Source organism: Mesoplodon densirostris, chromosome 7 (genome assembly GCF_025265405.1).
Source record: "Mesoplodon densirostris isolate mMesDen1 chromosome 7, mMesDen1 primary haplotype, whole genome shotgun sequence".
Classification (NCBI taxonomy): Eukaryota; Metazoa; Chordata; class Mammalia; order Artiodactyla; family Ziphiidae; genus Mesoplodon; species Mesoplodon densirostris.
The window spans coordinates 44,684,472-44,702,296 of NC_082667.1; the positions used below are offsets into that span (position 1 = coordinate 44,684,472).

The 17,825-nt window shown below is 34.2% G+C and overlaps 1 protein-coding gene and 1 non-coding gene across 3 annotated transcripts in view; both read left to right on the forward strand.

Moving 5' to 3' along the window:
- Nucleotides 1-17,825, forward strand: part of NOX4 (NADPH oxidase 4) — a 152,697-nt gene that overhangs the window by 44,382 nt on the left and 90,490 nt on the right. For both annotated transcript variants that reach the window (XM_060102762.1, XM_060102763.1), the window contains 4 exons: nucleotides 28-108; nucleotides 14,116-14,332; nucleotides 16,613-16,777; nucleotides 16,900-16,962. In XM_060102762.1, the coding sequence (XP_059958745.1) occupies nucleotides 28-108; nucleotides 14,116-14,332; nucleotides 16,613-16,777; nucleotides 16,900-16,962 (526 nt within the window). The remainder of the gene's footprint in view (nucleotides 1-27; nucleotides 109-14,115; nucleotides 14,333-16,612; nucleotides 16,778-16,899; nucleotides 16,963-17,825) is intronic.
- Nucleotides 16,145-16,251, forward strand: LOC132494543 (U6 spliceosomal RNA). Its single transcript, XR_009533120.1, has one exon. It is a non-coding gene; the product is annotated as a U6 spliceosomal RNA (small nuclear RNA).

The window sequence follows — 17,825 nt, forward strand, 5'->3', positions numbered from 1 at the left end:
TTGAAATTAAGTTATTTGTTTTTTCAGAGTTTCTAACTATGACATCTTCTGGTACACTCATAATCTCTTCTTGGTCTTCTACATGCTGCTGATGTTACATGTATCAGGGTAAGTTTAAAAAAAATGTTTTTAAAGCTATGTGTGCCTAAAAATGGGGTAATAAAAGAGAAATCTATAGAAATTTTCATAGGAAATGGTAAAATTATTTGATTACTTGGAATTGAGGATAGTGTCAAGAGTGGGATAAATAGTTCTATTTTTGCCATAGCATGTTTTAACAAAACTAGCATAAAAGTATATTAAAACGGAAAGACAGAGTTACTTCTCCCACAATGTTGTAGTTTTTAAAGCCCCTTATAGTTATGTCCTGATAAGCTCTAAAAGAAAGTGAGTAGGAACTGGAGAACTTCAAGAAGATATTTAGTGTTTGAATTTTCAGGAATTTATTATGTCTTGCTGCTGCAGAGTTTGGAACAGTGGAGTTACTAGTTTACTAATATTTGCAGAGACAGCCAAAGATTTATAAGACCCAAATACGAGGATCTGTCAAAAACACCAGAAAATCACAAAGGGAAGAGAGATAACATCCCAAGTTTTTACAGAGAATTTACCCCAAATACTCTGAAAAGTATGTGGACCCAAGCAGTATACTCAAATGTATGGTGCTTAAAATAATTCATTAGGTCAGAAGATGTAAATAAATAATATATTTTTGTGTATGTATATGTCTGCATGATTACAGCGTGGACCTGTGAGTTTGTCTTGACACTCACACTAATATGACACAATAGGCTATTGTCTGGCATCAGGTCCACTTGGCTTAGTAGAAGGATTCAGGACAGGAAACATGGAATGTCAACAGGATAATGTCAGGTGCTTCTTCAGTAGGGCTCCCTCTAGATGCACAGTAACCATTTTCCACCTTCTCTCCCTTACCTTGCATGTAGTAACTCAGTTTTAAGATGAGGAGACCATATGGATACACAAGGACTACCTTCCCTTGGGAAGGCTCATGCTCCACAGGAACCAGTCTCTTGGTAACAGTCCAAGTCTCCTCAAGGGATGCCCTCAGTTGCTAGAACACACTGCATCAGGAAGCTGAGGTCACTCAGCATCCTCCAGGTCCAGATGCTTTCCATCAATAATAATCAATGCTGGCTGGTAACACAGCTGGCACTCCCTGTTTATCTTAACTCAAAATGTTTCCAGGGAAACAGTATTTGGAGAAAAGTTCAGACCTGCTGTTAATTTTTTCTTCAGAATGTTTTATAATGTACTTTGTCGGTACAGTAAATCTTATCCATAAATTTTATATTTATTTCAAGGTGCATGTTCAAAATGTTGTTCCCCCAGTTTTGGAGGCCATTGATTTAGACATCAGTATTTTATGTGGATCTCTGTCTCCTACGTCCTGGTTCAATTTATTCTGTATCATGGTTCTAGAACATATAATTGTAGAGCATTAGACACATGGCCACACATAATCCCGACTTCCAGCTAGCCATGACTGCCACATAGGGAAGAGGGCCACAGTCAGTGGAACCTCTGGGTTCTGTTCTTTTCCCATTGTAGGGCTAACACATTCTGTAGAGCATTAGGACACCAAGAAAGCCCTTGGTAGAGAAAATCTGCTTTATATTCTGTTCTTTAAATGGCTTGCATGCCTGTCCAGGGCTATTATCATAAAAATGGACTATGAGTAAACAGATGTGCTACTAATGATAACACTAATTTAAAACATTTGCAAAGTGCTTACTATGTGCCAAGCATAAATTCAAAATGATTTAGATGATTTATATTATTAAAGGATTATAGTTTTATAAGGATAAACAATATTGTTAAACCCTTTTTATGGGTGGGAAAACAGATTTAGAGAGAGTAAATAATTTGCTAAAGTTTGCTTAACTGATATATCCTGGATTCAGATCCAGGCATTCTGACTCAAAAACTTATATTGTTATACTTTTTTTTTTGAGAGTTCAGTACTTCTAAGAATTTGGTCTTAAGTTTTTTTAAAGAGGTTAATATCTTGATTTATCTGGAATTGTTCTCTCTTCCTCTCTCTCTCTAGCTATAACAGATGAGAGAAAAATATAATAATTTGTTAGTATAATTAGTTATGCATTCTTTTGCCTTTATGTTGTACTAAATTAAAACTGAAAAAATCTGTTTCTTTGTAATTCAAAGTACAGTTATTTTTCAAAGTTTCAGGAGTTCTAACAGGCTTCTGAAGTTAGGGAGTATTAAGAGTCCTTTCTCCATTTTTTTGGAAGTAAAAGAAGGTATATTTAAAATTTGATTTTACTTCTGTAGAACAGGGGTCATAAACAGAAAGTGACTTTAATTTATGTAAAGAAACAACCAAAGACATCAACAGAATGAGTTAAATATAATCACTCTATTATACTAACTGAATTAATAGTTCTTTACATATGATTGATAAAAATGAAGAAAACAATTATTAAAATACTGTAATAACTGTTGTGCAACAAATATACAATACTCTAAGCATTCTATAGTGCACATTTTTTATAAAGTTTAATTTTTTTAATTGAAGTATAATTGACAAATGAAATTACATATATTTAAAGTGTACAAGTGAATTAACACATCTATCATTTCACATAGTTTCCTCTTTTTTTTTTTCTGGTGTGAACTTTTAAGATCTTCTCTCAGCAAATTTCAAGTATACAATACAGTATTATTAACTGTAGTCACCATGCTGTACACTAGATCCTTAGAACTTATTCATCTTATAACTAAAAGTATGTAACTCTATGAAGTTTAATTTTTAATAAAACTACATAGATTATGCTTCTGGTGTAGGAAAAATTATTACTGATAAATCTTACAGCTTTCTTAAAATGGAACATTTCTCAAAATGTTCTTTTTTATCTTTAAAGGATCTATCTACAAGTAAATCTACTGAAGCTATTATTTGTGCTAATGTTGAAGACTTAGACATATCTTTATTTATAAAATTCCTTGATAATGTCATTCCCTAGCTTTTGGTTATACAAGTAAAGTGCAGCTATTCAAAACAAGCTTCTTGAATTTATATTGAGATTTCTGTTAAACAGTATGCTTTAGGTTTGAACAGAAAAGCACTATTTGTTGGGCATTTGTTTCTTTCTCTATCAATGTGGTAAGTACTATAATAAAGAATGAAGAATGATATAATATATGATACTTAGTCTCCCAGAATTAGTAATTGGTTTGACATTAAAAAAAAAAAAAGAGTTGAAAGAGCTGAAGACAATTTTAAACTGCATATTTTCCAAGTGTAAACATATTTTATTTTCAAGAATTCTGGTAGCCTAGAGAATTGAAGGATCAATGTGGGCTAGAAATTTTAGAAAATTTTTGACTTCAAAAATGAAGCAGTTTGAAATTGTCGACTGGTTTCCTTATATAAGCAGACTTCTGTAGTAAGGAGGAACAATTGCTTCATATGATTTTCTAAAGTCAATTTTATTTTTATAGAATCTCAAACTTTGAAGGAAGCTCAAAAGATGATTTTGACTAAGAATCTTTGAGTCTCCCTACAATATGTCTAAGTAAATATATAATTGTGAAAAGCCCATTCTGTTTTTGGAAAGCTCTCATTTTCACAAAGTCATTTCTCTTTTGAAACAGAATCTAATTTACTTTAATTTCTACCCAATGATTTAGAAGTCTGTGACTCTGGAGACCATGGAAATTGAGTTCTTCTCCTTCTTTAAATTCTGTTCCTCTGTTACTTTCTCCTTTGAATAAATTAATAGTTAATATTCATTGAGTACTTATCTTACTAATGGTTGATTTCATTAAGTCCTCCCAACAACTCTGGTAAAGTTTGCTGTTATTATTATTATTATTATCATTATCATTATTATCATTCCCATTGTCCAGGTGAGAGAACAGGGGCACTGAGAGGTGAAGAAACTTGCTGAAAGTCATGGCTAGTAAATAGAAGAGCTTGGGTTTGAACCCAGGTATCAGATTCCAGAGCCCACATTCCTAACCAGTAAATCAAACTGTTTGGCATGGCTTCCCTATATCCCTTTCAAATCTGGAAACGAAAATTAAATACGGTGTTCTTGGTGTATGCAATGTATATTGGCAAAGTGGAAGTCTTACCTTCTTTGCTCAAAATATTACAACTCAATATTATTAGGATCTAATTATCATGTTCCACGATTATACATGCCTTTAGCTTAGCCTAGTTTTCATTCCTATTACCTATATTTTAGATTTTTTTCATTAGTATAAACAATTCTATTGCATGGCACCCTAAAAAATCCACATTTCATATACAATAAATTCAGATGTTTTATCAGTGTTCAAATAGATCTCTAAAATACATTAATTTGTTTTTTCCTAGGAGGTCAGTATAACATGGCAATTAAGAGCTACATCACTTAATAGCTGTATGACCTTGCCAGATAATTTGCCCTTTCTCTTTTATCTGTTTTATGGGATTAATAATAAAATATCTATATCAGGGTTGTCTCATGTTTAAATAAGTGAATGCAGCAATGTAGGCAGAATATAGATATACTCAATAAATGTTAGCAGGATAAAAAATTATACTGGTACTGATACTAATAACTGTGTAAGGAAGAAACTCCACATTTAATTTGCTGAAGGAACGTTTCTGTTTTGATAAGGACACTGCACTTTTGAAGAGCCCAGATTTTCCTATCAGCAAAGTAATTTGATAAACATATAATGAAAACTGCTTAGCAGATCAAAAGAATAATCCTAAAGGGCAACAGTTTTTATAATGTTGTTATGTCTCAAAGGTTCAACTGATTTTAATGATAAAGGTTTATTTTGGGATTTGCAAGACAAGCCTTCACCTGAGGAATTTTTTTCTGATTTTTAATACACCTTTCTAGGAGGTTGCCATTTGTACACTGTACTAAAGATATTTCAATTCAGAAGACATTCAGAAAAAAATTTTAAAACCAAAACTGTTCCCTCTTTCCAGACATGAATGTAACTGGACGTTTCTTTCTTCATTTTCATTTGAAAAACTCATCAGGAGGTGAGATATACTACCATTCTCACTTACTGATGAAAGGGTATTGGAGGGTATGAAAGGGTATTGGAGGAAAAAGCAATTATGAATGTCAGAGTCTCAGCCCAGAGCCTAACCCCTTTGAAAGGCATGTGGAGGGAAAGCATCGTAAATGAGATCGGGCACCCTAGCCTTTCAATTTTACGACAGTCAACACTCCCACTGGCTTTAGCTCTCCAAAGTGTTACATGGGTAGTAATTTTATTTTATTTTTTATTTACATAAGAGAGGAAATATCATGTGAGAATTCTGGGAAAGAAAGGGGGAAGGTCCTTTTCAAATGTGTAGATGGCAGTGAGAGCCAAACAATAGTGAATAACTGAGCCAGCTGGACTTCCCAGACTATATTTTATTACAAAAATAAGACCTGGATTATTCTTTTAAACAGAGCTTTCTGCCATTTGGGACTACTGCTGGCAAGAGTTCGTGGTAGAGCATGATTTATATTCTGCTTGAATCATTTTTTTCAGAGAATTTAAAAGGAATGGTTTTCTAGGTGCATGTTTCTAGAAACATTTGTTCTTTAAACCCGAGGAACACAATGAGTAGCCCCTGTCAACAATGACAATGAACCAGAGACACTGTCAGCTTCATAGGTATTGAAACTCAAGAAATTAACCCGGGGTAGACAAATACTTATGAGATTAAGCTTATTGTGTTGGTTTATCTTCCCTCTACTATGCCCTTAGGAGGAGAAAATTAAAAATATACTTTTGGGGGATGGATGTATTTATGCAATATAGTAAAGTGTTAGAAGTTGCCGATTCCCAAGAATCTTCTCTTTTATAAGTGCTTGTACTGAGGGCTCCTTTTACCCACACTGATGTGGAAGGAGGAGAGGCTTGTGGGATTTTCCTTTTGGGGAGAAGCACCAGCTCTTCTTAGAATGTCAAATGGAAACTTGGTGAAGCCAAGGGAAAGGAAGACCCAGAAGCTGTATGTTAAGCCAAAAGTACAGAATATTAAACACTATATAAAACCTTAGGTAAAAGGGAGAAAGTCAGGTTATAACTGAAGTTGTAGTTGAATAGTAGAAAATTCCAGTGTTCTCTGCAGCCTACCCCCATTATGCATCTGCGAGTTACAGTATGAAAGAGAAAAGAACATACAGCAGAGTGACGTATCCTAGGTAAATTATAGTGGTTTTGAGGGTAGGACTGTTTCTTACTTATCTTCATCAGTGGAATCCCTTTCATCATCAATCCTAAATCATCATTCACTCAGTGTTTGCTGGATTATGTGGAACTGTATTAATTGGCTTTTAGCTAGGAATGTGTTATTCTTCTAGGCCCTTCCAATTTTCCTCAAATATTAAAGTATTGCAGATAGCAATAAAAATAATCTGTGTATTTATTTAAATGTAACTTGGATTACCATTTTGGGCCTGTCACTTATACTTAGTGTTATCTAGGTAATAAGTTATTATGGCAACTGGAATGTCAATTCCCGTGTCTGAAGAATTAACTTTTAAGTCTTAACTATTTTCGTTGTGTTGTAGACTGGCACATTTTTGCTGGAGATTTTTGTGTGCTTCTGTGGCTAAAAATTCTTTGGATCATGAAGGAAATTTTTTCATCTCTTTTTATTTGTCTTCTTTCACTTTTTTGGTTTTTTTAATTTTTTACTTAAAATATATAGGGTGAATAAAATTCCTGAGGAATTAAGTCTTTGTTATGTGGAATTCAAATCCCCCCATAATATTCACATATTTTCCATATGTTAATAAATATAGTGTTCTATACAACTATGATCTTTAGACATGTATGTGTTTTTTCCCATTTCTAATTTCCCATTCATAGGATTAATTTTCCTTCTTGTGTAAAAAATGATTTTTCTATGTAATAATTCCTGACTAAAGTCTTATGATTTATTTATTTTTGCTGATATTTTATCCTGAAAACCAGGTAAGGGTGGGAATTGAGATTGTGGGGTATTTTCTCCCATAAGGATGCCATTTGTATAGATAGAGATGTGTAGTATATTTGAAGCATTTTCATGTAAATGAATTAATTTATGCTATAAGCTATACTTATTAATGAATTTTTAATCTTCTAAACTGTGAGTCAACGTTCTCCCCAATTTGAGGGTAGAAGTAGTGAGCTCCAGCCCAAATACTTTCTTACATAATTTTAACCTCAGTTTTTCTCCTGGGACCTTATTTATAATAACAAGTGGTTCTGGCTAGAGGTACAGGGTGAGAAAGTTGGGGAGGAAGGAGAAGTAACTAGGGCTAAATTTATTGTAAGAAATATTTTCAGTACATTAATGTTTTTTCTGAAATGTGGAATAATCCTTTTCTATCCCACTGCCCTTTTAGTAAAGCTTGAAAGCAGAGAAAATAGTAACAAATATTAGATGCTTACATATTTTTTCCTTCCCAAGACATCAATGTCCTTTCCTTTATATACCTGTGAATTAGAGGGTAACAGGCACTGTCTCTCTTGCAGCCGAGAAAACATATTAAAATGACCTATTTTACTTTACACACTTAGGGAAGTTTGGGATCTTGATCCTATGTCCTTAAACTCCAAGGCTTTGTTTTGCCAGCTGCATAGTGTCTATGGCAGGGTGCTTAATTGCAGGGCTCACTGCAAAATGAAAATACGGGGCCCTTTGATAGAAAATTATTAAGCATTTCAAGATGATGGCAACAGAACATTGAACCAATTACAGTGCCTTTCTAAGACCAGGGTCCCGTGAGAGCACACAGGTCACACACCCGTGATGCTGGCCCTGTCTGTGTTGCCCAGTCTTGTACCTTGGGTATCACCACCAGCAAGATCTAGACACAATACGTGCTCCAGTCAAGCTGCAGGTTGTGAGTACACTCGGGTATCTGTAGCAAAAGCCCAGCGAAGAATGCAGAGGCAAGTATCTGGCAAGAATCTGCCTAGACCCGACAAAGTGGGGGTGAGAGTAGAAACTTTGGTTGGATGGGTATCTGATGCTTAGGGTTTCCCTGAGGCATGCTGGATCCTTAGTTTAGGAAAGCACTCTATTTCTAGATGCTGCTAACAGATAGGCTTGACTCTCTTGATGACTTGTCTACCTAGGTTAGGATGGGCTCAGATTCAGGGCAGGGCTGAGATCTCAGGTTGGACTTTGCAGTACTCAAGGGTGAAGAGGGATGCTGTAAGTTGCAGACCTATTTAATGCTATTCCCTGCAAAGTTGAACGAACACACATGGTTTATTTTACTAACTGCCATTTGCTAAAGTCTAGATAGCTTTATTGAAATTAGAATGAGTTCAAACTAACTTCTGTGTTTGTTAAAACCGGGTGACTCCTCAATCACGTGTTTCAAAAATAACCACAACAAAAAATTGTTTATATACTTCTAGCCATTTATTAAAACATTCAGTGAATATTTATTGAACACTTGTTACAGATTATAGGCACTGTTCTAGACACCAGAAAAATAGAGGCACAGGACAAATCTTTGACCTTAAGTAGTGTATATTCTAGTGGATTCCTCAGAATCCAGTGGGTTTTGCAATATTGAATTTGGATGTATTTTCTTAAGCTCTTTTTTTGTACTTGAAGCAAAGTAAAAAGAATGGTCAGAAATTTTTTTCTGTAAAGAAAAGAAATATTTTGTATATTATAGAATACAAGGTAAAAATAGATTCCTCATGGGACAAGGATTTTTTTCTCCACTTTAAAAATGGATTAAAATCACCACAAACATAAAGGTCTCATAAGCAACACTGCATTTGTTAGAAATTTGTAACTTGCAGTTAAAGTAGAGATGATTTTGTGATTCTCTTTTTGGCAGGCATAGTGTTTTGTAATATTTAACTTTTGCCATAAAAAGTTATTATGATTTCTATGCTTTAACCTGGTAGGATTTATTCTGTGTACTATATTATTTTCTATGACTTTGTCACAGCCAGGCATTAAAAAATAGTGGTATAACTATAATGCCTAGTGAAGAAAAAAGGAAAGAAAGAAAGAAACCTATTTTGTGGAAACACTGTTGAGTGTTGCAAGCACATCTTGAAATCCTTATGAGTGCAAAAACAATAGTGTCCACAACCATGTGTTTTGATACATCATAAAATCCTTGATCTCTCATCATTGAAGAACGCTAGACATTCCAGAGATACTTAAAAATCTCTCTTTTAGAACATAATGCAATATACCTTAAAAAAATTAGTAATAAGTGTTCCTATTCCCACATAGGCCATGTGCCTCCTTCCCCAACTCCCTGCCACATCACTGTCTTAACTTGGCAATATTCTCTGCTTACCATTCACTAACATCTTTTTCTTTTTTTTCACTTTCAAATGATTTTTCATTTAATTATGAAAGGTACAACAATATAAGAATGTTCCCTTTATTTTTTTATTTTTTATTTTTTCCTTTTTGCGGTATGTGGGCCTCTCACTGTTGTGGCCCCTCCCGTTGCGGAGCACAGGCTCCGGACGCGCAGGCCCAGTGGCCATGGCTCACGGGCCCAGCCGCTCCGCGGCATATGGGATCCTCCCAGACCGGGACACGAACCCGTATCCCCTGCATCGGCAGGCGGACTCTCAACCACTGCGCCACCAGGGAGGCCCATGAATGTTCCCTTTATTTTAACTTTTAGATGCACTTGCTGTATTCAAACAAATTATGTAGTTATTATTTGCTTTTAAAATCAATTCACTAGAAACGCACTGAAGACTTACTACATGCAAGAAACTTGCTGGAGGGCTGATGAGATTTGACAGTGAGTGTAGTTATAAGGGGGATATATAAATGCACAAGATATTATCCCTTCTACTAATTTGGGAATAAACAATGTGCCTTTGTTCATACTACTCCCTCATATTGGAATGTCATTTCCCTAGTCTCTAACATTGGAATCTCCACATCCTTCAGTTGCTTCTCCATGAAGCCCTTTCCAGAATGTCATAATCAGAGTTCATTATCTCTATGTACTCTCCAGGGGTCACTATACATCTATATAGCATTACTTATTTTGGTTTTTAGTTGTTTTTGCTTTCATGCCTAATTATACCCATTAAAGTTGTGCTATTCAATTTCGATTAATTACAATGAAATCATATGAAAAATTCAAGTTTTTGCTTGCACTACCACGTTTCAATTGCTCAATAGCCACATGTGGCCCATGGCTGGACAGCACAGATTTGGACCATTTCCACCACCACAGAAAGTTCTGTTGGATAGAAGTGCACTAACTTCTAAGCGTCTTAAAGACAGAGGCCATATCGTTTAAAGTAATAAGTTTCAACACTTAAATAATAATAAATGTGAAATAGGTATATCTCAGTGGTGATGTGGGGCAAGGAAGAAGATCAGGATTATTCGTCAGACAGATACAGCTGTGCATTATTTAAAGTGTTAATTGAAGTGAGCTCTGTTGTATTTGAAAAGATTGCATTAAACTCTAAAGAAAGACAAGTCTATTATGTTTGCTGAAATAAATATAGGTACTAGGGATTCAAAGAAATCACAAAGACCACATGTAATATTGAACTCAGTTTTAACAAATGTGGTCACAGTGAAGTAATTGGATTAAAAAAATGATATCTGATTTTTATCTATCAATCTAGTATCTATAATATCTAATGTACATTCCTATTCAAAATTCTTCAGAGTGAAATTATTTTATGGACTTGAAATATAATTTTTAAAGCAATGTTATATTCTAGGGTTGCAAATTCTAAGAATTTCTTCAGTAGTACCAAAGAAATTTCTAAAATTTCTAAAACGTTCTGTACCAGTACTAAAAAAGTTTTATTTTTTACTAGTACAATGAAAAAGTAAGTTACTACATTTATTTGAACTTGAAAAATAACATAAAATTATTGGTTTGGTAGAAATACACTACCTCCTTTTCCAGATATATAACCATGTAGAGCCATAAAGTTTATTCATTGCACACATTGGCCTTCAATTTCAGTATATTGTTCATAAGTAGAATGGGGATTCTGCAGGGGGAGCAGGTCTAGTACATGGGAAGGTGTATGGCCTTTGTGCTCTGACTTGGCTACTGACTGACAGTGTGGTCTTGGGCAGATTACTTAACAGTTCTGAATGTTTTCACTCATTCTGAGATGGGGCTACTGACCTTTACCACACAAATGTATTATGAAGTTTGTGGAAATAGGTATTGAAGCATCAAGCACCTGTCTGTCATGTACTACCTATCCTTCCAATACTAAGTTCAATACCTGCCAGTGTCCTTCCTTTTGAACCCATCAGTATCTCTACCACCTAATTTAGCCAAAAAAACCAGAGATTCCATGCTTGATTTTTTTCTGATGAATGATATTTTTTGTTTCTTATCATTGTTTGCCTGTAGATCTTTTCTCTCTTATCCATGTTTCTTCAATGGCAACAATTACAATCTGAGACAAAGAAAAGACCATTTTAATGGGCATAGACAGAGGTAACCTATGCCATTAAGCTTGATAATAGCTTAAATAACATAACACTCTCAACATTAAAAGGGATTTTAGAATATTATATGCTACTTTATATACCAAGAATGGCAACATTGTTTATTTGATTGGGCTGTCCTGAAGATTTGTACTGCATAGTAAAAACATTTGTCATTCTAAAGACCATTAGCACATGGGGTGATGTCCACTTGAATGCTGTGATGACTTAGGAGAAGGAATAAATAACATTTCTTTGCCTGATATGAAGCAGCCCCTTCACACACACACACACACACACACGCGCACACACACACACACACACTCTCTCTCTCTCTCTCTCTCTCTTTCTCTCTCTCTCTCTATCTGACATAATTTCCAGGCTTTTGTTCATTTTGAACCCCTTCCCTTGATGTCTACTTCTTTAACCAACTGATTTGCTATGCACGGTATAGGTTTTTGGAGTGAGGGAGCTCAGGTTTCTGAGTCCCATGCTTTGACTACTACTTAATTAGTCTCTGACCTAAACAATAGCCTTGTGTTTCTCATCTGTGTAATGGGAATAAAAACACCTGGTATGTTATTTTGTTTTGAATTTTAAGTGGGAAATAGATGTTTACAAAATTCCTGACATACTTTCTTAATAAATGTTGACCTTCCCCTCCCTTACCTTTTCAAAGGTATGTTGTGAGGATCCAATGATCCAATGAACTAACATGCTGTATAGTAAGAGGTGAAGAGCTTAGAATTTGAGTCAGACCTGTGTTCAAATCTCGGCTCTGCCACTTATTAGCTGTGTGACCCTAGGGTATTAATTTATTAAAATAGTCTCTTAATTTGTAAAATGGGAATAATAATTTGTATTTCATGTAGCTGTGGTGAGGGTAATGTGAAATGTATACAAATTGCTCTGGACTGGACCTCATGTCTTCTATACATTACTAAGTTCTTATTAAATCACTCTACTCAAATTATTATTTGTGGTCTGAGTTATGTTCAGCTTCTCTAAAGATATCGTCTAAACTGGATTTTAAGTTTTTGGAGTGTTAGGGGCCAGATCTGACTATCTGCAGCACCACCCAGGATAGTGCCAGTTGCATTATGCCAATGTTTGTCCAACTTAACAACCAATAGAAAACAATGCTCGAGATTTTTGGCCTGCCCACCCATCAGCCACTACCCTTGGGATAGTTAATAAGAGCAACAGGTTTGGGTAACTCATTACTTGTAATAAAAGCTGTATCAAATTAATGGATTTTTCAAGTATTAAAATGGCACAATTGTATTATATGACTAGAACTCTATAAAAGATTATGTAATTGGCTCACATTTATATAATATGCATTCATTTATTCCATACCTAGGCCATATCTACTGCATTACTGAAAAAAATGTGTGTGTGGTCTACCATGGATGTTATGTAATACAGCCACTACTTAGATGCTCCTGACGTGTTCTCTGTGCTCTCCAGTGACTTCATAATGACTGGTTTTAGGGAAGAAAGAAAAATGAAGTGAAGAGAGAAAGGGAATTGAACATAAGCAAAAGGGGTAAAAGGGAGAATGATCAGGTTGAGTAGATGGTACATTCCACCAAAGACTACCTTAGTCATTGCTAAGTCATTGACCTATTTAGTATCAGTTTTCTTGTTATAGTTTTTGTTGTTTGAAAATATCATCCTTGTAATATCATTTGTAAAATTATAGCTGTGGTGAACTTAAAGATGTACTTTTTAAATGTACTAAAATTGATTAATTGGGAGCATGAATGGTAATTTAAAAACACTCACAGACAATGAGGAAAAACAATTTTGGAAACCAAAATTTTAATATCTCAAAATTAAAATAAATATTTTCAATGCTTTTCAAAATCTTATTTTTTTCTTCAAGATTTGCTTATGCAAAAAAAATTTTTTTTTATATAATCTATGATTTCATGCACTATCCCTGTGAGGTAGATCTTACTTAACTCCTTGTAAGAAATAGAGCAAAGAAAGTTGAAAGCTTATCTTAAATCTCACAAAATATGAAATAATAAGAATGGTATTTTAGGGTTTTAAGTTCTCCTTCCTGATTCATTATTTTGAGCCTTTTATGTGGTCTTGTTTATGGAGAAATTGAAAAGTAAGTAGGTTTAGGGCCTGATTGCTGTGTATTGTTTTCAGATCACAGGAGGTGCAAGCTTCCAGTTTCTGTTATGTTTGTTTAACGTTTCTCTGTAAATCAACAAGGCTTGTTTTATCTAGTCTTAGCCAAATCAAATATGATCCCCATACTTTTCCATTTGTGTTTGAAATTATAGTGAAAGTACTCATCATTATAGTGTTTATTGAAGTGAAAACTTGTATGTGATTGTATGAATGCCTAATAGACTTGAAGTAAAGGCTGTCAAATTCAAGAATATTTGGAAAGATTGCATGTGTCTTCTCTACCATGTATCTGTGGCATTTGTGGGGGGTGTCTAAATTTTTTGATTTAGTTCCATAGTAAAGAATTTATTAAAAATTTTAAGATTTCTCAATTGCTCTTAAGTAAGATATATGAGAAGCATTTTTTTGGATAAATGCTATGTAAAGTTAATAAGAAAATAAGGTTATTTTCTTGTACTGTGTTCTCTGATTTCAATCTCTTTTTCATCTCCTTGTTTTTATTTTTTTCTTAACTTTAGAGGGCTGCTTAAGTATCAAACTAATTTAGATACGCACCCTCCTGGCTGCATCAATCTTAATGGAACACGCTACCAGAATATTCACTTACCAGAGTATCTCTCAGAACATTTTCATGACTCTTTCCCTGGAGGATTTTCAAAACCAGATGAGCTTACCCAGAACACATTTGTGAAGATTTGTATGGAAGAGCCCAGGTTCCAAGCTAATTTTCCACAGGTCAGATTAATTCTGTCTTTAATGGTCTCTGCAAAGTCCATGTTTCCATAACATTGATCAACATTGTATTTAGACATGTTTTGAAGGTAATGAAGCAATTATTCTTGCAGAAGAGAATGTTTCAGGATGTTTCAATAGCAAATTAGTACCTATTGTTTCATTATAGGCAGCTGACTGCTCAACAAGAAAGAGCTATGATATTACAGAATATAGAAAATCCCTGCTCAACTGATCATATGATCTTTGCATACTGTGGCACTGGTACTTGCCACAAGAAAGGTAGCAAAGATATTTTCCTTATGCATTGAGAAAAATAAGTTGAATTAGGAAAACAATAGTGAAAGAACTAGTACTACTACTAATAATTATTATGGTATATTATAATATTATGGTACAATATTATATATAATATTATAAATACTAAGCTGTAAAATCAATTTATTGAATGCTTAATATCATCTGCTAGGAACTATGCTAAAATATATTATATGCATAATTTTTTCAATATTTACAACTCTTTGAAGTAATTACTATCACCCTCAATTTTTTAATGAGGAAATTGTGGCTTAAATACATTAAATACCTTGACCAAACTCTACAGACTAACACGTGGGAGAAGTAGAGTGTAAAACCAGGTTGTTGATTTGCTCTTAGAAAACTTCTTTCCCAAATACCCAGCCAGTAGTTTGATAAAGGTCCTAATCTTCCCTTGTGGCCATGAGAGCTGCCCACATAGGTATTATGCCCTGTATTCTTTGTCTGTAGCAAATGAAAATCAGAGAATAGTGATGTTGAATGTCTGTTTTAAGAAGAAGAAAGGGGGGTCAAAAGGTCAAGTTTGTAGATGACTTTGGAGTGAGGGAATGTTAGTCTTGTGTTTATTATTAATAATAACCCTCTAGATTTCTATTAGACTTTACAACCTTCATTGCTTTTCTGGGCTTCACATAATGCTATATGTTAGGGAGGGCAGGTATTGGGACTCCCATTTTATTTGTGTGCGATGTGATGCTTGAATGGTGACTGTCCCAAAGTTGCAGAGCTTGTCCTGTGATGCTTACTCTTGACACAGTTTCTAACCAAATGTGAGGAAGAGGCATGATTTGCATGGAAGAATATAGTTCTGGAATAACTCTGTAAATAAGGTTTAAAAAAGTGACCATTAAAATAAGTTTGGGTTGGAGGCCTCCAGGTGTTGAGGGAGGTAAAGTATGCAGCTGCAGGAGAAAGGTTGGCTACACAGGTTATGCAGTTATCCTGGGATCAGGGCTATCCCTCCAGCACACATGGAAAATTGTCATGGTTTCCAAATTCTAAATATTATCTGCTATTCATATTATGTAAAAGTAAGTTGTGAACAGCATATGTGATATACCCATATTTAAAAATATGTGCATATACATATTTTACATTGGGTATACATTTTGTATATGTACATTATGCATATGCATTGTGCACATTAACAATATCTAGGGTTCTCATTTTTTTAACAAACATTGAACTGGTACATTTTTGTTAAAATCTTCAGATTTATTTGAGCTTTTACTTCCCTTTCTTCTCTCATTAAATAAAGATATTGTATATATATACATTATATATTTCTGGTGTGCACAGAAGGATATATGAAACAATGTATACTTACCTGTTAATGGTAGTTATACCCTTAGCAATGGCTAGAGGGTAGGGTCTTTATATTACTTCCCCTTTTATTTTATACATTACTCTTGTTTAAGTTGCAGTGAGCATCTGTTGTTTTTTAAGCATTTTTCTTTACACTTTGTTATTTAAAATACAGATTAAAATATTATTACTGTTCTCACTTCAGCAGCACATATACTAAAATTGGAATGATACAGAGAAGATTAACATGGCCCCTGTACAAGGATGACAGGCAAACTCATGAAGCGTTCCATATTTTTGGCCATGTAACTAGCTTTGGCCAATGGGATGCTAGTGGATGTGATGTGAGCAGAGGATATGATGTGTGTGCTTGTCTGATTGGGCTGGTCCTCTTGTACTTCTACCAGCACCATGGCAAGAGCATACCTGGGGTATCCACTGTTCCTCAAGCTTTGGTCCTATGATGTGACACATGGAACAAACACCCCAGTTTTCCTACAGATATGTTACCAAGAAATAAATGTTTATTATTGAATGCTAAAAATATATATATTATTACTGTATTATTACTATAATGTGTCAAATAAGCAGTTGGGCAGGATATAAAGATTCTTATAATACAAGTGTTTCTTAAAGTGTATTTCAAAAATTCTCCATTAGACCTGGCTTTGGATTTCTGGACCTTTGTGCCTGTATTGTGCTGAAAGGCTTTACAGGTGTATCCGGAGCAATAAGCCAGTCACCATCATCTCAGTCATAAGTCATCCCTCAGATGTCATGGAAATCCGAATGGTCAAAGAAAATTTTAAAGCAAGACCTGGCCAGGTAAGTCAGTGTCCAGAAACTTTTAAAATACCCTTTATCTTTACATATTTTTTGAAAATTAGCATCATTAGACTATTTGAATTTCTTTTTTGGTCATTTAAAAATTTTTTGTTGCTTTTTAGTATATTATTCTACATTGTCCCAGTGTGTCTGCATTGGAAAACCATCCATTTACTCTCACAATGGTAAGTAACTTGTTTTTTGATTTTTTAATTTTTAGAATGAAATATGTCTTTTTCTTTATGTGTGTGTATACTCCACCTCATTCTACAAATCATTCAAACCTGTCACAATATCCTTAATGTTTAAGTAAGCCATCTTCCTACAAAGAAATATAATTATTCAGAAACTTTTAAACTATTTATTATTTTCCACAACTTTAAACTTCAGGAAATTGTATTTTTAATTTATTAAACCTTGTTGATTCAAAATGCAGAAAATTTCCTGAATATTTGGACTCTTCCTTTTATGAAGTATGCACCAGAATATAATATGTGCATGATTTTCTTTAGAGAGATTAAAATTATAGAAAAAGAAAGTACTCTGGGTTGAGGTGGAAGCATAAGAAAATGTTTAGAAAAGAAAAAGCCCAGTATAATTGGCACCCAGGTTGTGTATGGAGAAAGGAAAGGAAAATAAGATCAGAAAAATAAAATGGAATAATAATGAGGGGAAATCTAGCTAAATAACGGCATTATCAAATATTGTTAGCCCATTGTTTAACGTTATTTTTTTCCATTATACAAATGGCATGAGCCCATTATAAAAAAGTAAACAATTCACACGCATGTAAGATCACATTATAACTTTTCCTCATTTCCCCAGTCCCCAGTCCTTTTCTTGAGTTTGACCTATAGTCTTCCAGATATTTTTCTATATACTTTGGCATATATGTGTCTGGTATTTATTTGCTGGATCCTTTGTTTTATCATTTTCTCTTTTTACACAACAATATGTCATGGACAACTTTGCATGTTACTGTATTTGTATATGCCTCGTTCTTTTTGATCACTGTATAATATTTCACAGTAGGAATGTACTGTAATTT